The sequence below is a fragment of the Lepidochelys olivacea genome, assembly GCF_965140295.1.
Source record: "Lepidochelys olivacea isolate rLepOli2 genome assembly, chromosome: 2".
Lineage (NCBI taxonomy): Eukaryota > Metazoa > Chordata > Testudines > Cheloniidae > Lepidochelys > Lepidochelys olivacea.
In genome coordinates, this window is record NC_140412.1 from 198,647,274 (window position 1) to 198,673,916 (window position 26,643).

The window sequence follows — 26,643 nt, forward strand, 5'->3', positions numbered from 1 at the left end:
CAGGGGGGTCTCATCAGCAGCACCGGGGTATCAGAAAGGGGCCTAAATAGTTCCGCCAATGGGTTTAGGGCGGAAAAGGGAGAACTCTCGTTTGGTTCAGCTGATCGAGACTGAAATCTTGTCTCCATCCCAGGATACACCAGTGTTGTGTCTTCCTCCTCAGACTCACTCTCAGATGTGCAGAATAGGGGTAAGTTAGCTGCAGGGGGCCCACTGTCTGTGTTGGATGGCGGCTTTGGTCTAGCACCTCTGTTCTGCCCGGCGGCCCTGCCGTGGCCCATCTCACAAGGGGTGCTTACCAATTCCCCCACAGGGAGCAAAAGGTTTCTATGCACCGTCTTTATTTGCCCTGGACCGTCTTCAGGTTTGATCTTGTAGACCGGCAGATCTCCCAGCTTTTCCATCACCAGGTAAGGTATTGCCTTCCATCTGTCAGCTATCTTGTGTTTGCCAGCAATACCCAAATTTCGCAGCAGGACTCTGTCCCCCGGCTGGAGCTCCTGCGAACGCACTCTAGCATCATATCGATGTTTGTTGCGGTCTGCGTTCTTCCGAGCCGCAGCGGTAGCTAAGCGATAAGCATCCCGCAGCTTTTCTCTTAGTCGGGATACATATTGCTGATGAGTTTCATAGCTATCTCCATCCTCTGATACACCAAAGCACAAGTCTATGGGTAATCTTGGTTCTCGCCCAAACATCAAGAGATATGGGGTGACTCCCGTAGCATCGTTCTTTGTGGCATTGTAGGCATGCACCAGAAATGCGACATGCTGGCTCCAGGTTGCCTTCTGCTCTGGTCGCAAAGTTCCCAACATATCTAATAGGGTTCGATTGAACCTCTCTGGCTGAGGATCACCTTGGGGGTGATAAGGCGTTGTCCTAGACTTTTTAATTCCTGCTATCTTCAGCACCTCCTTCAGAAGGTGACTCTCAAAATCCCGCCCCTGATCAGAGTGTATCCGAGCCGGGAATCCATAGACTGAGAAATATTTGTCCCACAATACTCGAGCAACGGTGGTGGCCCTCTGATCACGTGTGGGATATGCTTGTGCATACCGTGTAAAATGGTCAGTCACTACTAGAATGTTTCCAACATTCCTCTTGTCTACCTCTACAGACAAGAAATCAATGCATACCAACTCCAAAGGTTTGTTGCTGGTGATGTTCTTGAGATATGCAGCCCTCGTGGGCAGAGTTTTCCTTTGAACACATCGAGCGCAAGTCTCACATTTCCTGCGAACATCTTCAGCCATTCGGGGCCAATAGAACCTACTACGAATAAGTTCCAGGGTCCTCTCCATCCCTAAATGCCCAAAGTCATCATGCAGGGCCCTCATGGCCAGGGCTCTGTACTTTTTTGGGAGTACTAGTTGTGCTCGTTGTTTTTGTAAAGGGTCAGTGGTCATTCGGTGTAGCACTCCCTGAATCAGTTTTAGTTTGGTCCATTCTCTCAATAGTAGTTTACCCTCCGGGTTAGGTGGGACAACCGCAGTTGGGCTTCGCCCCTCCCTTTTGGCAAGTAGTGTATCACGAATGTCAATATCTTGCCGCTGGGCTTCTTGCCAGTCAGCCGCATTGAGCATGGGCAAAGGAGATTGGTCTAATGCAATATAGTTCACCGAAGCAGAAGGCATGCATTCAGGGGGCAGGCCCAAAGCTTCTGCAACACATCCCTGAAAGTCTTCACGGGCCTCTGGCTCTCGGCGACTCACACTGCAAATAGCTCTCACTCCATCTGTGGGTATCACAGCAACTTCTGGAGCCTGCGGACGCCTGGACAATGCATCTGCATCTACATTGCTTCTCCCTGATCGGTACTGAATGCTGAACTCATAGCTAGCCAAGGCGGCCACCCATCTCTGCCCTGTAGCATCCAGCTTAGCACTTGTTAACACATAAGTCAGTGGATTGTTATCTGTCCACACCTGGAACTGAGCACCATACAAGTAGTCTCGAAATTTCTCAGTGATGGCCCATTTCAAGGCCAAAAACTCCAGCTTGTGGGTGGGATAGCGAGTTTCACTATCAGACAATCCTCGGCTGGCAAAGGCTACAGGTTTACATTTGCCTTCCACTTCCTGGTACAGGACTGCTCCCAGACCCTCCAAACTGGCATCAGTATGCAGGATAAATGGTTTGCTTGGGTCAGCAAAAACTAGGACTGGAGCATGAGTTAGGCAAGTAATGATTTCTTGAAAAGCCCTTTCACATCTCTCATCCCACCGTGGCCCAAATGGTGCAAAGGGGCCATTGTGTCTCTGCACAGGAGGCTTTGGGGACCTCCCCTTATTCTTGGACTTAGATTTGTTCTTGCTGAACTGATGTCCCCTGGTAAGATCATTCAGAGGCTTTACAATCGTAGCATAGTTTTTCACAAATCTGCGGTAGTAGCCACTAAATCCAAGGAAGGTCTTGAGTTCTCTGTAGTTACTTGGACGTGGCCATGTAGTGAGTGCTTCTATTTTATCAGGATCAGTACTCACACCTTCTTGGGACACAATGTGACCCACATACTTCACTGAGGTTCTGCAGAACTGGCATTTGTCAATTGAAAGCTTCAGACCATAATCCTCCAACCTATCAAGCACTTTAAGAAGTCTTTCTTCATGCTCCTCTAAGGTTCTTCCAAACACAATCAGGTCATCCAAATAAACTAACACTTGCAGTAAATTCATGTCTCCCACAACTTTCTCCATGAGACGTTGAAAGGTGGCAGGTGCTCCAGAAATCCCTTGGGGCATGCGTTCAAACTCATAAAACCCTAATGGGCAGATGAAGGCTGTCTTCTCCTTATCTTCTTCTCCCAGAGGGATCTGGTAGTATCCACTTCGAAGATCCAACACAGAGAACCACTGGCTTCCCAGCAAACAGTCTAAGGCGTCTTGCACTCGAGGCATAGTGTACTGGTCGACCACAGTACGGCTGTTTAGGGTGCGGTAGTCAATACACATCCGGATTTTCCCATTCTTTTTGCGGACTACCACAATGGGTGAGGCGTATGGGCTGCGGGACTCTGTAATGATGCCATTCGCAGCCAGCTCCTGAAGATGATGTCGCACATCTTCCATCTCAGAGAGAGCAATCTTCCTAGATCTCTCCCTGAAAGGTCGAGAGTCATGTAGTCTGATATTGTGCTCTACTCCTTTTGCACATCCCACATCCCACTCATGCAGTGAGAACACCTTGGATCTTTCACAAAGTTTCTTCCTCAGGCGATCTTTCCAGTCCTCGGACACTGGTGAATCTCCAAAGTCAAACTTTGCTGGGTCTATTGCCGAAACTGGAGTTTCATACTGGGGTTTTACAATCGACTCAGGCTCAAAGAGGTCTGCTATCTTTTGTCCTTGCTTCACAAAAATATCACGACTCGTTTCATTAGCAATCAATATAGTCACCCTTTCCTGGGCTTCAGCAGGTAGGGTTATGACTCCACTGGGGACCAGCACTCCTTCAGGGAGCTCTCCTCCCATCGGCTGCTCTATCATTGCTAACGTCCCTTTACTGCCTTTCAGACAGGTACTCATGACAAGCACTTCTTGCTCCGTCCTTGCAGGCACTACTAAGGGGGTTGTGCCCGCGTACTTCAGTGCCCCAAGCGGTAGCTCAGATGTGTCCCTTTTAGCGCTCTCAATTTTCCTATAGGCTTCAGCACAAAGCGTATGGATCATCAGGGTATTCAGGTACTGGTCCCCAGCCCGCCTTCTGCAGTAATCCGCGAGTACCTTGAAGAGACTGGAGTTGGTCCCTATCAGCACAGACACATCAGAAGTCCCTTTAGGGTCAGGGCATATTAAGGCAGCTGTGTCTACCTCTTCTCTTACCCCAGCAACCTCCTCTGGGAATTCCAGGTGCACTATGACATACCCTTGATAGGGGTATTCATCCATGCTGAGGCCACATAGGCCAAGGCCAGTCAGTGGCTGTATAGGCAGGTGCCTAAGCATCTGTTGGTAGAATGACTGAAATATAATAGTCACTTGAGATCCAGTGTCAAGCACTGCTTTACACTCCACCCCTTCGATCCTCACCATGACCTCTGCTCGAGGCCCTATCAGTCCTGCAGGGATCCCAGCTGGACAGTCTTTTCTGGGGGAATCTTCAAATCCTGCAGACCTGGGGGGTCCCCGTCCCCAGACCCTCTGGCAGCTACCGGATCTCTCCCAACTGATCCTCAGCTTTCCATACACTAAGGAGGGGTTTTCTTCATTACGGCACTTGGCAGCACTGTGTCCATCCTGACCACATCGGTAGCAGAAGAATTGACCTTTCCCCCTTCGCCTGGGGGGGATGGTGGCTCTAAGTGCGGGCTTCTCAATCGCCACAGTTTGAGGCTTCTTATTCCTAGAAGTCTTAACTCGGTCAACGGTACTTTGCAGCTCAGCTATCCGTTCCGTCAGGACCTGCATTTGTTGGGCAAGTTCCTCTCTGGTGCTCACCATCAGTACACTGGCCATTTGCAGTGGTGTTGTGCTGGCTGGCTCCGATGTTTGGGCTTCCCAAAACTCACTGGCAGCCTGCCTTTCTTCCTCCTCTCGGACCTCTTTTATCAGCTGGGAGTAACTTGGGGGATGTTCCCGTCGTTCTCTTAGCCGGAGATGAAGTAGAATCGGGTTCTGATACTGAGTTCCTCTTACAATTTGAGCCAGTCTGGTCTGATCCATCTGCTCAGCAGTCACTGCTCCCCTCATGACAGCTCTCTGAAGCAGTCTCTCCAGTCTCTGTATGTAGGCTGAAGCCTTCTCGCCCTTTTGTTGTCGGGAATTAAGGAACTTACAGTAGCTGTCTTCAGGGCCCTCTACGCTCCCAAAGTTGTGTTCAAGGGCCTCTAGGCAGTCCTTCACACTGACCCCAGGGTCAATGAGCTTCAGGGTGCGAATCACATCTAATGCTGGGCCGCCAAGGCTCTCTATAAGGCATCTTCGCTTTTCTGCATCTGGTACGGCCCACTCTTGCAGCATTTCAGTGGTATGCTCTAACCAGGGTTCAAACTCCTCCTCCCCAGCAAATAATCTTAACTTACGACAAGAGTCTGACTCAGCATGGGGAAGCACAACCTTTTCCAATATTTGCCCCAGAGCTTTTGTCCAATCATCAGCCGAGGCTGCAGCCTCTGAGCTAGAAGCTGCTGAGCCAGGGCCCAACAAACCTGACATATTAGCCATTATACAAACAGTAATTTCCTCAAAATATAAGCACAAACAAAAAAAAATATAAATTGTTTCCCAATGTAGTGGATCACTCAACAGGTGCTTGCGAGGGGTACTGACCCAGGCGATCCCGGACGAGCCCCCAAAAATGTAACCCTTCTGCCCGTCAGAGTTGGCAGCAACAAGGGCCGGGTTCAATATCTAGGGGTTCCATTCCAATAACACAATGCAAACCGGCTCGAGCCCCCACCCAGTGACCTGGGACCAATATATACCACCCCCGCTGGGCGCCTCCAAGAGGCAATACTTCCCCTCTCGCAAGCACATAGTCTGAGTGTAGCAAAAGTCTTTTAATAACAGAGAGAAACAATGTGGCATTATGTTGGGGAAACACCACCAACAGGATTCATAACACAACCCATGAGCAAAAACAACCCCACCCCAGGCAAATTGGGGCATGCCCTTTTCCCTTTGGTTCTTGAGTCCAGCAACCCCAAATCACCCAAAGTCCCAAAAGTCCAATGCCCCAAAAGTCTCTGTCCCTGGTCAGGGCAGCCCCAGAGTTCGAAAGTTTATCGGCGGAGCTTTACCTCCCAATCTGGGTGGAAATGGGACAGGGGTAAGAGGCACCTTACGTGATCTGAAGCTGACCGCCCCATAGCTCCATAGCGGCGCTCCGCTCCGCCAGCCGCCCCACGAACTCCTTCGCTCAGCTGCGCTCCGCTCCGCCAGCCGCCCCACGAACTCCTTCACTCAGCTGCGCTCCGCTCCGCCAGCCGCCCCACGAACTCCTTCACTCAGCTCCACGGCCCACAAGCAGCTCCTGCCATCCACACACTGCTCCGCGTCGAACTGCTTCACCAGCCGTCCCGCAAATTGCTCCACAATATATCTTCAGGCTCCCCCACTACTTAACACAACACTCATTGATTTCAGCTCTTAGGTGAATTCAGCTTATAGTAGGGGAGCCCCAGTGCTGGTGCACTGTCAGCCCAAAGTGAGCTCAGCAGCCTATAACTAGACTTCTAATGAAATCAAAATTAGCTCTGATATTCCACAGTGGAGAGAGGAGGAAGTGCAATCAGCATGTAAGGCCCTCACCAAGGGGCCCATGCCACCAAGTATTAATACTTGTCCCCAGCCTCTCTCCATTCACACAGTTTTGGAACCCATGACCCTTGCCTAGCGAGTGCTACTTAGTTGATGGTGAATCCCTCCATCATAACAAAAGGCCACGTACAGTTCCAAGCACAGTTCCCATAATCAGGGTAATAGCAATTTATTCTTCCTGCCCCAATAACAGAGACACTGGGGATCCCACAGCAGCCAAAGTGACCATTTGGGCAGCTATGGTCTCATTCTAGGCGTGGTGGGTGTGCCTATGCAAATGAGATCGGCCCCTGAAGTTCTTTTCCACAACTTGCCACACCTCACCACCAGATGTCAGGGTGGAGCTCATCCTGACACTGCTTACATTTTTTTAATGTTTATTTTCTCTAATAGTGATTATATAGAAACTCAGCTATATGGATAATTTTCTGAAAACTAGATCAAGTGTATTCTTATGGCTGATCTTCAGATTCTTGTAAACTTAGGGCTTTTTGTTGGTTTGTTTTTGTTTTTGTCTCCTGTTGACATTTTTAGGGCTCTACACTTCATTTTCCAGAAAAAAGGGCCAAATTCTGCTCCCTGTTACCTAAGTGTAACCCCATTGACTTCCATTGGACTGCACTGGAATCATCGAGCAGAATGTGGCTCAAAGACTTCAGCAGTGCAGAAATAAAATTATTCGGTGTCTAATGTAGCTATGCTGATCCGTAGTTTTTTTTAAAGAGGGCCTGCCCGCATTGGAAATACAGCATGCACTGAAGCAGATGGCTTGTGACTAAAGTGTAGAAATGTTTAATTTTGGTTTATTGAGGATGATTACCATGCTAATAGCCTGGCCTACTTAGTTACTTAAATATGAAGGTTAAAAAAATATGTTTAGGGTCCTTGCTGTTTTATGAACAGCGTTTTAATTTGTACATAATTTGTTATTAATTGAAGCATTTCTGTCACCCCAGTGTTATGCTTTCAGAGCCTTGCGGTTTCTCTTCAGTATGGAAAGAAATAGACATCTCTTTAAAAGGTATGGTAATAAAATGCTACATGGGACTGCATTTGTAGCATTTACAAACCATCATTCAGGTAAATTCTCAATTAATGTCACGCTCAGTTTTCAAATGTAGTAATTGATTTCCAGAGAACAAGAAAAAACAAACAAACAAAATCTAAGAGTGCATATCCTCCACTCTTCTCCACAGCTGCAAATGGCTGGCTGTGCCTGCAGTTGAACGATTTGCAGTACTGCTGTATGAGGCAGGATTTAGAGAGTTAGTGGAGGGGGCCTGCCTCATAGGAACTCTACTGAACTCAACAGAATCCAGCCCTACAGAGGCTGCTCTTGTGTTTCCATGTAGCAAGCTTTGGAGCAAGCTGGAGGTAGAGTGAAGTTAGGACTGTTGCATCTGCCATTGTGTAGGTCCATCAGCCTTTTCCCAGAAGATTAGCGTAACTGTATGAGAAGCAACATGGAACCTCAGAACTACAGTACCAGATATGGAGCAGTTGGGGAGGAGTGGATTCTTTCTTTACCCACCCCTTTTGAGAACTGATCCTACATCAAGCCTGTTTACTTGGGCTGGGTGCTGGGATATATGACCCTACATGAAGAAAAATGTCTGCCACCAATAACCATCTCAACTAGAAATGTGTTGCCAGAGTTTTAACAGAAGGTTAGAATATGAAGTTCATGTGTAACCAAATGCCTAACTGTGAAATAAGAATGACAATCAAACTGCAAATTGGCTGTAACTTTTGGTAGTTCTTACCTATCCATCACTTGTTATCAAAAGACTTAAACTGATAGAATTATGAACATACACACACACCTTTCATCTTACTTTTATTTTAATAAAGCTGACCTGACCAGTTTTCCTTTTCCTGGAAGGGCTCCAGCCTATAAAGATTGTACGGTACTACTAGGGCTTGAGTTGTGATTGAGCCATTTCCTCATCCTTCGTTTTGCAACTCCTTTACAGTTCCTGATTTCCATTCCTGCCATTCCTCACCCTACCTATAGCTCCTGTTGAAAAAAGGAAACAACAAAACACCAACCAAACATGTAACTAATGAGGCTTTGCCAATTCTTCACTATTTTAATTGGCTTGTTTGTTGTAAATCCGTTCCCTACCCTTTGTCTGTTTTGTGTCTTTTTGATTGTAAATTGTGGGAAAAGGATTATAGCCCCAATCCTGCACGTAAACAGGTATTAGTCACATCACTGAATGCTCTACTGGAAGTTGCAGAGATAATACAGTGATGGGGCAATATAAGAACCTATACAGAATTGCATAGATACACCATTGCATCCAAGGGGAGCTCCATTGACTTCAGTGAATCTCCACCTTTCAATGGAGTAGGATCTGTGTTTATGCAGTGGGTAGCAAAATGATGTCCCAATCCCAGCTGGGACCTTTGGAAGTTCCTTGTAGTCCCACATGGTGACTATTTGTGATTAGGAACATTTGAATGGCTGGTCAAAAATAATAATTATTTAGAAGGTTATAAAATAAGGAGTAGCAATACATTAGTTAAAAAAGTCTTCACGGTGTGTAATCTGTTATGAACACTCCCTAAATTTATAAAAATGTTAAATGTTTTTAGACTCTTCCCGACTGATTTGTTTGAGAACTTCATTGATATTGGACATTATGTTCGTAATATCAGTGCTTATGAAGAGCTGGTATCAAAGCTAAATTCATTACTGGTAAGCACAAAGTTTCCAATTTTTTCATCATGTTAATAAATAACTATTGTTTTCAGTTTGCTGTACATGTAAATCATCAAAATTGCATATTTTTTAAATATTATCATTAGGAGGAGGAACTCAAGCAAATTGCTGAAAGTATTGAAAGCATTAATCAAAATAAAGCACCATCAAAATACATAGGCAATTATGCGATTTTAGATCATCTTGGCAGTGGAGCTTTTGGAAGTGTTTATAAGGTAAACTTGCTTTTTGATATTAACCAACAATTTTCTGTTGACATTTGTCTGTTTTTTCCACCATTTTTTAGGTTTATTCTGAATCTGTCTGACAACATTTGTGCCTGTAAAAATGGCCAATATGTTTCTCAGAACAACAGTGATCTTTATTACTACTCTTTTTTCTTTGTACTACTTTTCACAGACAGCAGTTCTGTCTGCTAGAAAGTGTGATAAATCTGTATAATCTGAAGGGATTCACACCACTGTTTCTGCAAAGCCCCATACAGAGCATCTATGAAGTTCTTTAAAACATCTAAGCAAACCCTGCAGGACACTGCTAACTGCATCATTGGTCTCCAACACTTTTCAGCTGATATCACACTAACTACAGAAAGAATAGTTACTTTAGAATTTAAGGTTTCAGAGTGGTAGCCATGTTAGTATGTATCAGCAAAAACAACGAGGAGTCCTTGTGGCACCTTAGAGACTAACCAACATATTTGGGCATAAGCTTTCGTGGGCTAAAACCCACTTCATCAGATGCAACTGAATTGAAGAGAAAGATTTAGACTCAGTTAACTCACCACATCTATATGATTAATGTCCTTTCTGCCCCCATCCTTTTTTGTTAATTTTTACACGGTTTTTCCCCTGTAGGTTAGAAAACATAGTGTCCAAAATCTACTAGCAATGAAAGAAGTCAATTTACATAATCCAGCATTTGGAAAGGACAAAAAAGACAGAGACAGCAGTGTAAAGAACATTGTCTCTGAATTAACAATCATTAAAGAACAGGTAAGTGTCATAAACCCTTCACTAGGGGACATTTTCTAAAAATTTCTCACCATTAGTAAAAGCAGCTCAGCTGTGTTTTTGGGAGCCCTACTGTATATAGGCTGCCAGCTGCTGGTGGTGGTTTTAGTCTGATCAACACAATATAAAAAATGCCAGTGGCCCATCTACACCACTCTAAACATTGCAAACATTTCAGTTTTAGCAGCACTGTAAACAAGACCTTATTGTTACTTGGAAACTCTGAGATTGTTAACTGATGTATTCAACAATTTAAAAAAATTCCTTTAATAAAGAATAATCTGTTAGCAACAGTCTAATGAAAAGTTGGTCAGTGTTTCTATTCCATATTAAGTTTTCATGGCTTTGAAATCGTCAGATTTTAGTCCGAAAAAGTCACTGCTGTGACTTACAAGTTCTCAAAGTGTGATTTTTAAATTAAAAACAATATTGAATGCAAATCGGATTTAGGGTTGTCTGCTGAAGCAAAGGGGACTTTGTGCAGGCTTACTAGCTTTGCCCCTCTATTTCTTTGCTCCATTCCTTCCACTGTTAGGGGTTAAGTCAGAATCATCTTGTTTGGTCTCCCACTTCCTGGTTTTGCTGGGGAAGGAGAGTAATCTTCAACACCATTTTTTGGAATATACCTTCCCTCCAAGTTTGAAATTGGGAGAAGGGGCAACAATGGCTCATCCTACCCTGTCAGCTCCTAGAGTGACTGCAATTAGGGAGTCCTTATGCCATCTGTACAAATGGCGGGAGGAAATCCTGTCTGCTATGCCCCATATAAGGCAAGGGCACATTTATCAGACAGAATTAGTTACAACCCTCTGAAATCCAGAAATTTTTTGGAATACAAGTTTCGGAAACTTTCATAATATTTGTATAAAACTATTGCTATTCCGCTCAATTTATAGATTGATGTTATCAATATTGTGCCCCCAATCTAACATTAATTCCAACTGTCTATTTTTTTTTCGTATTGTAGCTTTCTCATCCCAATGTTGTACGATATTACAGAACCTTCCTGGAAAGTAAGTAAAAACTTAGCGACTAAAAACCATGTTGTTTGTCATGAAGAAATAATAGCATAATAAAAGTACTTAGTAGATCCAGGAAAGATCCTATCCAACTTGAACAGTAGGAACTAATTTTCTCTTAAGAATAGCACTATAGCTCCAACAGATTTAGACCTAAGTGTTGGTTTAAATATTGGCTACAGCAGACTGTAAATAACAATAGCTATTATTTACATTGATTTACATTGCAGTAGCACCCATAATGTGCTAGGCCCTGTCCAAACATATAAGACACACCCTGCTCTAAAGAATTTACAGTCTGAAAAACAAAATTCAGATGCTGGGGAAAGATATATCATGATACAGGGTGGTGACTGATACGTGAATTATTCATTCCATCCCCCTCCCCCTTTTTGTATGCATGCACTATAGGCAGCTGTCCTCCCTGGCTGTTGTTATTAGCGATCTAATTTCTTGTAGGTGTTGCAGCAAATGTGATTCTGAAGAACGCATTTGAATGACAAGAACAAGAGTAGTCATTAAAATATATTTGCACATACAGATAATTTAAGCAGAGTAATAAACTAACAATCATATATGTATATTTTGACTAAGATCATGTTTTCTGAGGATATGCTGGATATATGAATGTAATATTTTTTTGGGATTGCCATTTCCTTTTGTTGTGCATAGATGACAGGCTGTACATAGTAATGGAGCTCATAGAAGGGGCACCGCTGGGAGAACACTTTCATTCTTTGAAGGAAAAGCAACAACAGTTTACAGAAGATAGAATATGGAATATATTTATACAAGTAAGGACCTGCATTTTAATTTGTAACCTTTCTTTATGAAATTTGTAGAGCCATTTGTATATGCTGGACTAATAAATTTATAAAATAATACTTATAGTGCCAAAGCACTAAATGTCATAAAATGTGAACATAATTTTATCTGATTTTATTTGGGTTGCAGTTAAAATTCTTTATATGTCTTTTTGTTTTGAAGCTGTGTCTAGCTCTTCGTTACTTGCATAAGGAGAAGAGGATTGTCCATAGAGATCTCACTCCAAACAATATCATGCTGGGGGATAAAGACAAAGTAACAGTTAGTAAGTGGAATTTCTGTGGCCACAGTGGGTTTCAGCCCAGTTCACCTTGTTCACCAGCCTTGTTCACCAAACTTCAAGAGTAGACAAATTAGAGGAATGGGCCAAAAGAAATCTGATGGGGTTCAACAAGGACAAGTGCAGAGTCCTGCACTTAGGAAGGAAGAATCCCATGCACTGCTACAGACTAGGGATCAAGTGGCCAGGCAGCAGTTCTCCAGAAAAGGGCCTAGGGATTACGGTGGACGAGAAGCTGGATATGAGTCAACAGTGTGCCCTTGTTGCCAAGAAGGCTAACGGCATTTTGGGCTGTATAAGTAGGAGATTTGCCAGCAGATTGAGGGACGTGATCATTCCCCTCTATTCGGCATTGGTGAGGCCTCATCTGGAGTTCTGTGTCCAGTTTTGGGCCCCACATTACAAGAAGGATGTGGAAAAATTGGAAAGAATCCAGCGGAGGGCAACAAATATGATTGGGGGCTGGAGCACATGACTTATGAGGAGAGGCTGAGGGAACTGGGATTATTTAGTCTGCAGAAGAAGAGAATGAGGGGGGATTTGATAGCTGCTTTCAACTACCTGAAAGGGGGTTCCAAAGAGGATTGATCTAGACTGTTCTCAGTGGCACCAGATGATAGAACAAGGAGTAATGGTCTCAAGTTGCAGTGGAGTAAGTTTAGGTTGGATATTAGGAAAATCTTTTTCGCTAGGAGGGTGGTGAAGCACTGGAATGGGTTATCTAGGGAGGTGGTGGATATGAGTCAAGAGTGTGCCCTTGTTGCCAAGAAGGCTAACGGCATATTGGACTCTATTAGTAGGAGTATTGCCAGCAGATCGAGGGAAGTGATTATTCCCCTCTATTCAGCCCTGGTGAGACCACATCTGGAGTATTGTGTCCAGTTTTGGGCACCCACACACACCCACTACAGAAAGGATGTGGGCAAATTGGAGAGAGTCCAGCAGAGGGCCAGGAAAATGATTAAGGGACTGGGGCACGTGACTTACCAGGAGAGGCTGAGGGAACTGGTCTTATTTAGTATGCAGAAGAGTAAGGGGGGATTTGATAGCAGCCTTCAACTACCTGAAGGGGGGGTTCCAAAGAGGATGAAGCTAGGCTGTTCTGAGTGGTGGCAGATGACAGAACAAGGAGCAATGGTCTCAAGTCCTGTGTCTAGTGCTGTATATGGCTGGCATGCATCTCTCCAGTCTCCCCAAAGTGGTCAGAAGGAAACCCATCACAGGTAGGGTTTTATGATTGGATTTGAAAGCAGCCTCTGAGCATGAAAAATATTCCAAGAACTGCAGGGTTTTAATGCAGTGTCTTCTCTGACTGAACTAAAATGCAATGTGGAACATTCAGCTGGCCTACCAGGCACTTCAGAGTCCTCTATTTTTTTTTTAAATACAGATTCAGAATAGCAAATGGCCTGCTACATTATTTTTATTGCTTAAGATGCAAAACTAAATATAGATTCGGAGTAACAGAGAATAGCAACAGTAAACCTGGCTACAAAAGTCAACCTCCCTTGTTTAAACACCCCCCCCCAACCAACCATTCCACTGTAGTAGATAAAAACGTAGTAATATTAGAATACTGTAATTTTCTAGCAGGAGTCAGTTATGTCAAATAATATGCAGAGGAGAGTTCCTTCATTGGTATTAAATCTAATGTACTAAAAAGTATTGATTCCTAATAATTGTGTCATTTTAAAAGAAGATGATTTAATGGTGCTTTACCTCTGAATTATGAAACTACACATTCAGAATATTTTCTAACAAAAATATTGATATGTAGTCATAGTGTGTAAAAGCATACTACCACTGAGAGGCAGTCTTGCCTTGAGTTTACTGCTTTGTCTTTCAGCCTGCCTACTTGTTTATATAGAAAAATGCAAAGCAACTTTAAAACATATGCCCAAAATTGTACTTGAGGAACAGTAGAATTCTGACAGAAAAATTGGAGTTACTGAAACTCTGTCGTTAACCCTCTGTATTGTGATTGGTTATTGCATATTTGAACCCCGTGTTATTTTAGCTAGTGTATAAAATAATAATATGTTGCACTACATATATGCAGTGGTGGGAGGGGACATGATGGCCTTTTCTCTATTATTTTTGAATATCACTGAAATTGTTGTCTCATAATCTTAATGGTAATAGAGTTCCATTCCTTTCCTCCTAGCAATAGTTAAAACATTCTCTATCTGTGAATTGACATAGCATCCTGCAGTAACTCATACAATCCATACAGACCAAGGATTGGATTATTTATAGTTTTGGTAATTATATTCTACAGCATAATAGGTATTTGTGGAGGAGGTGTATTATTTATCTGACCAAGTATAATGTCTCCATATAAAGGTAGATACATAGGGCCTGATGTAGTTGAAAATACATGCACAAGTCCTGGAAAGTCATAAATCCCGACTCTTCAGCAGATTTGAAATATTTAGATATTATAAATGTAAACATAAATAAAACGAAAAGGTTCTGCTCCATGAATTTAACCAAAACTCAACCACAGCTCAATGGTGTCAAGTCGTAGAGCAACACCAGAGAAGAACAGTTCCATGTTCTTTTGTCTTTCAAACCCTCAACCTGGGGAGGTAAGTGAAAGTTATGCTTGTCTAAAACTGGAGTAACTCTCCCATGGGCTGCCACGGAGGTGACGGTTGGATTAATGAATAATATGGATACATCCTCTAGTGGTTTTGTAAGCAGGGGAATGCTCCCACTATTGTGGGGAACTTTCCTGGTTTATATACTACCCTGGTGAAGTGGGCTAGCAAAAGGATCTGAGTCCTCGCTCCCACTTCCTTTTCCCAGAGGCCTGCCTGACCTCAGGGGCTCCCCTTCCACTCTCCAGTGTGGCAGAGTCCTCGTAAACCCAACAAGGCTGGGCCCAGGATTCCTGGGGGGCTCAACCCCTAACCTTGTTATGGTCACTTAGGGCAGGGGCTAGGGTGTCCCCACTCTGGGGTGCTCTATCTGCACTGGATGCTTCCCTGACCCACTGATAATTACATGCAGTTCAAAGCAAATACAATTTATTAAACAGAACTCAATTAAAAAAATAAGGGAAAAATGGGAAAGTTAAAGGAAAACACATAACTCCGCTCTGTGGCATGGAGATATCACAACCAGCATCTTTGGAATGTAAGGGAAGTTCAGTCTGTTCCTCACAAGTCCCAGGCCTCCTTCTCAGGCCCTGGCTGTGCTGCAGGGATGCTGTGGGTCGGACACTTGCTCTGGCAGTTGGCCACACACCCTCAGGCTTTAGGTGGCAGGACCCCCAGCGTCACCCCCACCCCATCGGGGTTACAATCCCCCTCCAAGTCTGGCCTGCAAGGCGTCTTGGCTGGGGGCATCTCCCTGTGCTGGGCCCGCTTCCCAGGGTCCCCCTCACTCTCTCCAGCTGCTCACCACACCCGGCTCCAGACTGCTCCAGCTCCACTCTGCCTCAGTGCTGCTGCTACTCTGCCTCCAGTTCCCTGGGCTGCTTCTTGGGCCCCTCTGCCTCTGGTCGCTACAGCTCTCCTCCCAGCACAGGTCTGCTCCCAGCACTAACCTGCTTCCTGGGCTGCTTTTCTGGCCCCCTGGATCTGGCACACCTCTGCTCTCCAGCTCAGCTTGAGCCCCTGCTTTTTCCTTAGCTCAGCCCCACTCTATCTGACCCAGGCAATCCAGCTCACATGGAGGAAGATGGGTCACCCCTGATTAGCCTTTCCCTCCCCCCCCATCAATCAGGCTGACCTGGAGCATTGGCCTCTCCCCATTTTTTCTGGGGACTGTCAGTCTCAAGGTTCCGATTTCCCATGGACCCTTCCACTTTCTTGTGGTACTGGGAGCTAGCCAACCAAAACACCCGCACTGAGTTTTAGTAAGAGGACAACAGTCCCCTTAGACTTCAAAAATAACATGTTTTTACTTGTAGTGCTCCCCTCACCTCCCCAGTTATCCTTCCTGCAGTGAGAATCTGTGTGGCAATAGCATAATGGAGAAAGTTTACTCACCTGTAACTGGTGTTCTCCAAATATATTGTCATTGTGAACTACAGTGACCCTTCCTCTTTCCCTCTCTTTTTTGAATCCTATATTAGGTTTTGATCAATGAAAAAGAATGAAGCTGAAGGATAGTTGGGGCCATGAGATCCAACAGATTTAAAACTGCATTGAGTACACTGTGCGACCTCAACAATAAACTGCTATTAAACAGTTCTGGTATTCATCTGACACACACATGGAAGGGGGCTCAGTTACCTCAGTAGTAACATCTCCCTGCCTCCAGACACCATGGGGGCCTCCCCTGAAGACCAGAATTTTGTGCTGGAGGAGGAAGCAAAGATTGGACATGCTTTGAGAGGGGGACCTCATTGTTTCTGCTACCCCAACTGCAGAATTTACCCAGAAAAGATCATACAGCCTGATGTTGTATTATTTTTTCCACAGAACCCTCCAAGGAGTCCTGGGGGCAGCTGCAGCTAGGGGAAGTCTCTTGTAGTGCAATTCCAGTGGACATGTGTTGTCAGTGAGCCAAGGAGATGGCTGAGAGCCACAACTAGGGCAGACATAGAGAACCTCTCTATGATGACACTGGCTGCAGGTGGGAGAATCTCTGTGAGGATGAGGAGACGCCTGCAGAGATGATCTCCTGTAAATGTCCCTCATGTCACTCCCATGGGGCCTACTGAAGTAGGGGATACCTGGGGCACTAATAGGTACAATTTTTCAATCTCTATATCCACAATTTATTATTATTTTTTAAATTCCAAGAACGATTAGACCATATCATTGTCTGTCCCTTTGCCCAGTAGTTTTCTGCAATTGATGGAAATAAAAATAAACATCCTATGCCCAGTGAACCTCTGCATTTTAAATATTCCCACAGTGAAACTGTATAATTTTCTCAGCTTCTCCCTCAAATGCATTCTTGCACTTTCTCCCATGCTGTCCCTTACAACTGAGAAAACAGCCCCCCATCAAAAACTGCAAAGGCACCATCGTATCCTCTTACCAGTCACTCCTCAAAAATGGCCTCTTCTAAAATGCATACTGAAAACTGCAATCTGGTCATAGCTAGGGAGATAGTGAGATCTGATCACTACTCCTGATTGACTAAGAGCTGTATATATCCCGTTAGTTTTGTTACACTGTCTCCTCTACCTTCTGCCCCGGCCCACTTGTTGGTCTCATCCATGTATTGTCTTTCAGACTGTCAGCAATTTGGGGAGGAACTGTCATTTACTTTATATTTATTATTTTCTATTAGATAATATGATTATTATGGTAGTGTCTAAGGGCTGACCAAGAGTGTGGCCCCACTGTGCTAAGCAGTGTACAAAGTAGTAGACAGTCCCTGGCCCAAACAGCTAACAATCCAAATAGACAGGACAGGCACAGGGTGTGAGAAAGTGTGTTAGGCACAAGCACGGTGAATAATGAGATGGCAGCAATGTCCTATTAGTTATACAGTTTGTTTGAGGGTGAGAGGAAGTTGGTTTTCTTAATAGGGGATCAGCTAAATAGAAAGGAAAGGGAAGGGAGTTGGAGTGAGAGGGACAGGAGCAGGTGTGGAGTGAAGTCAAGATGAAGAGACTGTGAGGGAGGGTGAGGGGTAGCAGGAGTGTTGGAGCAAGCAGCCAATCAGCACAGGACCGAGAGTCCAGACAAGACTGTTGAAAGTTCTCCAAATGTCCAAAGGACTAAACATAATAATGGGAACCAGCCTGGTTGGCCTATGGGTGCTACCACGATATCAATGTTACAAAATAGTAATTTTTAAATGATTAAACTTTTTATTTTAAATTGGTGAAAAAGTGTCACTGAAATGATGCACTCCTGATCAGTGTGAGTGTCTGAGTTATAAATTTCTCATAAACAGAGTTTACGTTGAAATTGCAGGCATAGCATGGCACCCCCACTGCAATAATAAAAATTATTCAGTCTGCTGTTTTAGCCATACCTTGGACCGCTATTGTCCCTGGCTAGTTTTCATCTGCTTAGGTTTTTTTGTATGTATATAGACAGTGAGAGCTAATGGTTTTCTGAATTTAAAATGAGTATGCTTTCTTTTTTTTCATTGTAGCATGTTGTACCTTGGGGTGCTTATTTCAATATACACCCACATATGTTGTTCTGCTTATATCAGGGGTGGGGAACCTATGGTCCATGGGCTGGATTCAGCCTTTGCTTAATTTGATCCGGCCTGTGCATGGGTGGTGGGTCCCATAGGCTGTGGGAGGCTGTGCCTCCCCAAACAGCCAGGTATGGGCCCTGCCCAGGCTCTCCCCATTGTTTACTGCTGCACAGCGTATGGCTCCTCCAGTCTCCCTGTGCTCCAGCTGGGACTGGGGAGGCTGCGGCCACACGCCGACTGCCTTCCCAGCACTCCGAGGCTGTTGGGGCTGGGGCCATGCACTGCCTGCCCTCCCGGCACTCCTCTGGGGCTGCAGAGGCTACCCTGGGGCAGGGCTGGGGCCAGTGGCTTTGGGTGATGCCATAAGAGGCGGGGCTGGGGGCTTTGGATCAGACCCTTGGTTTTTACTTGTGTGTGGCCCACGATTTATTTTTTCTGTGGTCAATGGCCCGTGATAGAAAAAAGGTTCCCCACCCTGACTTACATGATAAAACATACGATTCCATGCAGCAGCAGTAGCAAAATGTATTTAACATTGGATATGAAAATCCATGTACCTGTTGTGTTCTCAATGGACTTCTTTCCCAACCTGCCCTGGTTCAGTGATGCAAAGACCTTTGAGAGTCAAGTCTGCCCGGGACCCTCTCATAGGGCCAGCTGGCCTGGAGCACCCTTCAGCAGCAGGCTGCAGCACGACATATGCGCCAGTCTCCATTTCCCTCCTTCAGAGTCCTGAGAAATAGTCCAAATAGTCCTTAGTGCAAATGGCACTTGTAGGATTAATTTATTACAAAAGAAAGCCCTGTGCACGTGACAAGTCCCAACACTGTAATCCATGGAATACATCAATACATCTCTTGCATCCTGCACCATGCCCCTGGACCATGCCCCAGCTCTTCAGCACAGCTAGCAGGCACCGTCCTCTGCTGTGTTCAGGCTTCAGCCCTCTCCAGTCTTCTCTGGCTTTGGCTCTCCATGGCTCAGGAAGGACAACCAGCTCACCCCTCCATGGGTTCCCTAGCCCTCAGCCCTTTTCATTCGGTCACCACTGCCTGGCTTTGACTCAGGAAAGTCAGAAAGCTAGTCCCTCTCCTGGTTCCTAGCTGTCTGCCCTTTTCCCACCACTGCCTCCCACCACTGGCTCTTCAGCTCAGAAAGGTCACCCAGCTAGCCCCTCTAGTAGCTCCTAGCTCTCATTCCTTTTCAACCTCTCAGCACTAGCATTGACTCAGAAAGGCCAGCAGACTTCCTGATAATTCCTCTTTCTTTCTAGGAAGGGCCTGAAAAGAGTTTTCCCCAGAGACCTCCTTCAGTTTTCAGACTGACACTCACCAGACCTTCCTGATCCTTTATAGGCCCCAAGTGCTGCCACCCTCTTAATTGGCCAATGGGAGCACTTGCTTTGGCACAGAGACACTGGACCTGTTTCTTTTATTTTATGCCCCTGTAACAGAGCCACTCCAAAGCCCTTCAGATTTGCTGCCTCTAAGAGAACTGATTCTATGGGGATTGCTGCAGGGTCCTGTCTAACCTTGAGTCTGTCTACACTGCATCTGGGAGTGAGCCTTCCAGCCCTGGTTTACAGTCTTATGCTAGCGGTGCTTATGCTAGTGCTCTAAAAATAGCTGTGTAGACATTGCTTGGATGTTATGGATTGGCTTGCAGCCCATCCCTCCACTTCAAGGCATCAGAGCCTGAGCTGCAATGTCTACACAGCAATTTTTAGAAAGCTAGCACTAACCCCGCTACCACAAATTTCTGGATCCAGACTGGGAGGCTCACTTCCAGATTCAGTGTAGACATGCCCTTAGGGGCTGAATATTCTGCTTCTGCAATACTCCTATTTCCTGCCAGTTGGGATATGAGAGATCTGTCTGTAATTCGAACCCAGATTTCTTGTGTAGCAGCAAAGAGTTAAGCCTTAGACCAGCCTTCCAATTCCCACTTTAATGTACGATATAATTCATGGTTTCAGAGTAACAGCCGTGTTAGTCTGTATTCGCAAAAAGAAAAGGAGTACTTGTGGCACCTTAGAGACTAACCAATTTATTTGAGCATAAGCTTTCGTGAGCTGTAGCTCACGAAAGCTTATGCTCAAATAAATTGGTTAGTCTCTAAGGTGCCACAAGTACTCCTTTTCTTTTTGCGATATAATTCATATCACGATGGACAGCTGTGAATTATGGGCTATAATTATGGTCAAAGTAGGAGAATGAAGCTCAAATGGTCTGTGTGATTACCAGGCCTGTAAAGTGAAACTTTAGCTCTGTAATTTAAAATGCTTGGTTGTTGGTGTACTTTTATTAAGAATTTCTTGTGTTCTGGCTCCATATCCTGCACAGGTGCTTATCCTATGAGATATGGTCATGTAACCCAATGCTAGCAGATTGCTTGTTGGTCAATAGTTTTGGGTCCCAATTAGAAGGACAACAACAGTGCTAAACTCTTGCAAGTCACATGACCTCACAACCAATCCTCGCGGTAAGGATCACTATGTTTGATACAAGGCTACTGAACTGTCTCCCAGTCCATTTTAAAGAAGGCTTCCATAAGGTATTGAGTGGTATCTTCCATCCTTTTTGTGTAATGATACACTGTAAAATTAGTGTTTTAAAACATTATTGATCACTTAATTGCACCATCACAGATCTCTCCACAAATCCTGGCTCTCAGTCTGGACAATGATGCTGTCATAAATATAAAGGGAAGGGTAACCACCTTTCTGTATACAGTGCTATAAAATCCCTCCTGGCCAGAGGCAAAACCCATTCACCTGTAAAGGGTTAAGAAGCTAAGATAACCTTGCTGGCACCTGACCCAAAATGACCAATGAGGGGACAAGATACTTTCAAATCTGGAGGGCGGGGGGGACAAAAGGTTTGTCTGTCTGTGTGATGCTTTTGCCGGGAACAGATCAGGAATGCAGCCTTACAAGTCCTGTTAAGTTAGTAAGTAATCTAGCTAGAAATGTGTTAGATTTCCTTTTGTTTAATGGCTGGTAAAATAAGCTGTGCTGGATGGAATATATATTCCTGTTTTTGTGTCTTTTTGTAACTTAAGGTTTTGCCTAGAGGGATTCTCTATGTTTTGAATCTGATTACCCTGTAAGGTATTTACCATCCTGATTTTACAGAGGTGATTCTTTTACCTTTTATTTAATTAAAATTCTTCTTTTAAGAACCTGATTGATTTTTCATTGTTCTTAAGATCCAAGGGTTTGGGTCTGTGTTCACCTGTACAAATTGGTGAGGATTCTTATCAAGCCTTCCCCAGGAAAGGGGGTGTAGGGCTTGGGCGGATATTTTGGGGAAAGACGTCTCCAAGTGGTCTCTTTCCCTGTTCTTTGTTTAAAACGCTTGGTGGTGGCAGCATACAGTTCAAGGACAAGGCAAAGTTTGTATCTTGGGGAAGTTTTTAACCTAAGCTGATAAGAATAAGCTTTAGGGGGTCTTTCATGCAGGTCCCACATCTGTACCCTAGAGTTCAGAGTGGGGAAGGAACCTTGACAGATGCCTACTATAAAATTGACTAGCTTCACAAAACTGATGAATCGTGTGTGGAGTTTGGGAAACACTGCTATCAGTGTCCAGTATTTTTAGGTGGGTGGTTGGATGGGCAATGTGATAGCTCTGGGAGTCAGGAGAATTAGGTTGTATTCTCAAGAATCCCAATGTAGAGACTAAAAGCACTATATATTAGTTAAGTGCCCTTGTCATTAAAATGTACAAATAAAGCTTTAATTTTAACATATTCTTTTATGGATAATCTAATTAAAACTACTCTTTCTTTATGATCCAAATCATTTAAACACAATAGTCTGGGTTCTCTAGAAAGGTCCTAAGGGAGATATAGGTTCTTATTTGTTTATGAGGCCCAATTTTACTCATATTTACTTCCAAGCATAAGTCTTACTGCTTTCAGTATTCCCACAGCAGTTAATGGTACTGCTTTTGGTAGTAAGAACTGTGTTTAGTGGTAAATGTTTTGTAGGATTGAAATAAAAAATCATAAAATGTATTCATTCTGATTCCAAAGAATTCCTTTTACTTTTACTAAGTAATTTACAATACTAAGTGTGGGAGTATATATCTTCTAGGGCTGCCTCAGGGCATGGAAGATGGAAAGAAGTTGAGTGTCACTTAATCATAGAATCATAGAATATCAGGGTTGGAAGGGACCTCAAAAGATCATCTAGTCCAACCCCCTGCTCAAAGCAGGACCAATCCCCAATTAAATCATCCCAGCCAGGGCTTTGTCAAGCCTGACCTTAAAAACTTCTAAGGAAGGAGATTCTACCACCTCCCTAGGTAACGCATTCCAGTGTTTCACCACCCTCCTAGTGAAAAAGTTTTTCCTAATATCCAACCTAAACCTCCCCCACTGCAACTTGAGACCATTACTCCTTGTCCTGTCCTCTTCTACCACTGAGAATAGTCTAGAACCATCCTCTCTGGAACCACCTCTCAGGTAGCTGAAAGCAGCTATCAAATCCCCCCTCATTCTTCTCTTCTGCAGACCAAACAATCCCAGTTCCCTCAGCCTCTCCTCATAAGTCATGTGTTCCAGACCCCTAATCATTTTTGTTGCCCTTCGCTGGACTCTCTCCAATTTATCCACATCCTTCTTGTAGTGTGGGGCCCAAAACTGGACACAGTACTCCAGATGAGGAGTCACTTAGAGTTCCATATTCTAAAACATATAAAGGTAAATAACAAAGAGGTAATATAGCGATGTAATTATGGATCAACATCCTGATGTCTCTTTACACCGTAAATCAACTTCCTTCTATTGGTAATATATCAATTAGTACATGTACTTGTTTTGTTCAGAAATGTTTGTTGTATATCTCATGTCAAAATATAGTAATACAAATACGAGTAGTATTTATTATTTGTATTACTACAGCACTCAAAGGGTTCAATCAGGTTCAAGTCTTATTGAGTTGTGTAATGTACAGATATGGCTCCAATCCTGCAAAAACTTATAATGTGTTTAACTTTCCATATAGCATTAATCCCACTGAAATTAATGGAACTACTCACAAGACTAAAGTTAAGCATTTGCAAAAGGCTTTGCAGGATCAGGAACTATACACCTGAAATATACGACAGTGATATTCACATATATAGGATTAATTCTTACAATGGTACATATTCTTGCAGGAGTATAATTCTAGATATTGGTATCAATCAACATTGTATATGCAAATTCAAACGTACTAAATAAATTACAGTGGATTTTTTTTAAAGATGTATACTGGTTTCTGCTTAATTGTCAGGTGTATCTTTAAAAACAACAACCCAAAATACAAACCCTTTCCAAAGGTGTTTCTTTGTGATAAGTGAATAACACAACTAATCAGATAAAATAGATTTTACAGAGTTCTATTGTCTGGATGATATTCAGACTCCTTATCTAAAAAGCACCTGCTCCTGGCACCTGTTTCCTTGGTACTCTCTCCACTTCTACAGTCCTATTCTTCTCTGCCTCCCCTGTCCCTCTTCTTGAGCTGCCTTCTAATTTTTGTGGGTGGGAGCACCCTCCACCCCGGGCCTCCCTAGAGTCTTCAGAAGGTGGTTTCTTCACCTATTATCTAACTACTCTGCCTTCTACTACCATTGTTTTCCTGGGCTAATCGGAAAGGAGCCAGCTGGACTGTTTCCCTCTTTCAGCTTTTCTGAGGGCAAAGGGACTGCATCTTAGTCGTGCTCCCCCTTTAATCTTCTTGTGAATAAACTTCTCAATAACAATGTGGTCTACTGACCCCCAACACTGATCCTGCAGCAGTGGGAACTGGGATATTGCTCTTGGTCTCGTTACTGCTTCATCTTGCCATTTTAAACACTCTACACTTTAAAACATCTATTTTGAATCAGAGGTAAGAGCATCTTCCCTGGTCAAGGCTGGGGACCAGATGAAAAGAGACATAGTCTTGTCATCTTGGCTGTATCTAGGGGAAGAGGAGCAATTGTTCAGGGATAGGTGAAATAAATGTTCTCGTCTGAATAGGATGGAAGCTCACACTATTTGGCAAATTTAATATTCTGTTCACCCCTCCCTACTTTGTGTGTGTGAAATATGCAATGTCTTTCACCCTTTTTGTAGATTTTACAAAATCTCCCCAGTGGTTACTGCATTATGAAATATAAATTATGTAGATAAATGTGTAGGCATAGGGATGGTTTTGTGGTAAATATGCAATGACCAGAATCTTAATTTTTCTCATTCTTAACACAGAGAATCAATTCACTAGATACAATCTGTAGATAACAAAAACAGCAAAAGGAAGAAGATACAAATTCATCCATTGCAGATCATCTAGACAAGCCTACAATTCTATTGCTAAGAATGAGAACTTGGGTTATTTAGGGTTTATGAGCATGAAAGATATTCTTCTGTAAGAATTTGTTTTTGTTTGTCTTTTTCTCATAATAGTTTTCCCCCTTACTGCTTCTCTATAATGTCAATATCAGATATGCTTCTTTCTGGAATAATCTTACATTTTGGACATTATTAACATCATTAGATGTTGCTGCACTGAAAACAATGTAAACTTCCAGAAAACAATCATTTCCCCACACAAACGAGCGTGTCCTAGATTGCAAAAGATTATGCTTGTCTATTTTTATTGTAATGTTTCCTTGCTGTTTGAGTGTCATCTGTTACATGTTGCTTGGCTTCCAATGTCATGAAATCCTGTTTTTATAATTTTCTAAAAATAAAATATTACTTAGTTTCTTTGATTTCATATATGTATATAAAATAAAAAGAGAGACTGAAGCTAAATGTTCAGATGGAACAAAGTATGATATTAGTCAAGTATAATAATACCTTAGAGAAATGGCTATATCAGCGAGACATTATTGGACAAGTTGCAAATCTATTCATAATGTATAAAAATCATTCTAATGGTTAAATGCCTGGTTGTTATTTACTGTCTCTGAATAGACTTTAAAATAACTTTTGTTTTTGTACAAGTATGCCAAATTTCCTGCCATTATCTAAATTAGCTGCCACCAGTGTAGGTCACAGAGAACAAAGCATCAACAGGGTATTACTATGGAAGATGTGTTCTACAAAAATTGACTTCTGAAGACTAGTGCACACATTGTTCTCTTCAGCTTACTTGATGTCAGATGTTATGACAGCACAATAAATTGTTAAATCTGAACGTAATCCACACATATTTGAAAAATTTCAAGAGGATGCTTTTAAAAATACAGTTCTGTAGATTAACTGGAATATTATTGTACTGCCAAAATCATATTTTCTTTATAAGATTGCCTCACTCTTGCAGAAATAGTCTGCTCCTTCTCCTCTTCTTCAACCAGGTAGATAGATAGATCTTTTCACTGGCTGTATTTAAATGCCAGGATTTCGCCTTTATGGGAATAATCCATTCACCAACACTTCATTTTACCTTCAACCTCATAGCAAACTAAACATTGTTTCTCTTGCTGCTGATCAAAAAAAGGATAATTTCTCTTTCCTAGGAAGGATGAGAGGTAAGAAAATGGTGAGACGTTGGCACTGGGCTGGGCACCCAGTCATACGGAGCTATTTTGCCATTTGTACTATGAATTTCTTTCCCTGCTTGGTATACGAGAAGGGCCACCTAGATTCCTCTTACCCAGTACTTCAAGACAGCTCTGAGATCATGGGCCTGCACCATTAGAACTGGGACCAGACTTCATTTTAATCCAGTCATGCGTGGCCGATCTGGATGGCAAGATTACCCGGATCATGGACCTCCCCACTCCCAGCGAAACAAAAAGGATTATGAGTGATACAGTATCCAGGCATTTCTGCTTTCCCCTGCCTCCTTTAAAGGATTCTTTCCAGCCTCCACTCTTGCCTCCCCTCTTCTTTGGTCCGCCTGGCCTAGTGGTTACAGAGTCTTTCACTGAGATTTGTAGATCCTAAGCCCAGAAGGGACCACTGGTCATCTGATCTGACCTCTTGTGTAGCACAGGCCATAGAACTTCCTCAAAAGAATTCCATTTGAAATAGAGATGTGCAGTATGATTCTCTGGGGCCTTTCCGTTCCTTATCTCCTCTTGTCATCTTTATTTTCCCTTATCTACATGGCCTCTGTCACTTGTTTTATCTGAATACTTCTTTACTCCTTCCCAGCCAGAAGGAGCAATACCTTGGTTGGTTTATAGAATTCTTTTCTGTGTTTGTGTCCGTGGGTGTTGTGGGTGGATGGAAAATTTATTGAGGAAAGCTAAGTTGGAAATACAAGTTGTGTATTTCCTTCTGAAAGTGGGGAGGTTTGTGCTCACTCTCATCTCTTGCAGGAGTGAGTTGTACAGTCTAGGTCTAGCTCCTGTTAAAGTTCTGTCTCAGTCTCTGCACTCATGAGCCTATCTTTATTGGTTGACAATGCCATTGTTCTGGCAGAATGTAC

The 26,643-nt window shown here is 43.5% G+C and overlaps 1 protein-coding gene across 1 annotated transcript in view; it reads left to right on the forward strand.

Annotated features, from left to right (window-relative positions):
- The window catches only part of NEK10 (NIMA related kinase 10), a 185,081-nt gene that overhangs the window by 60,537 nt on the left and 97,901 nt on the right, over positions 1–26,643 (forward strand). The window contains exons 16-22 of the mRNA XM_084620570.1: positions 7,214–7,278; positions 8,856–8,958; positions 9,069–9,197; positions 9,837–9,974; positions 10,960–11,005; positions 11,684–11,805; positions 11,999–12,101. Of these exons, the coding sequence (XP_084476696.1) occupies positions 7,214–7,278; positions 8,856–8,958; positions 9,069–9,197; positions 9,837–9,974; positions 10,960–11,005; positions 11,684–11,805; positions 11,999–12,101 (706 nt within the window). The remainder of the gene's footprint in view (positions 1–7,213; positions 7,279–8,855; positions 8,959–9,068; positions 9,198–9,836; positions 9,975–10,959; positions 11,006–11,683; positions 11,806–11,998; positions 12,102–26,643) is intronic.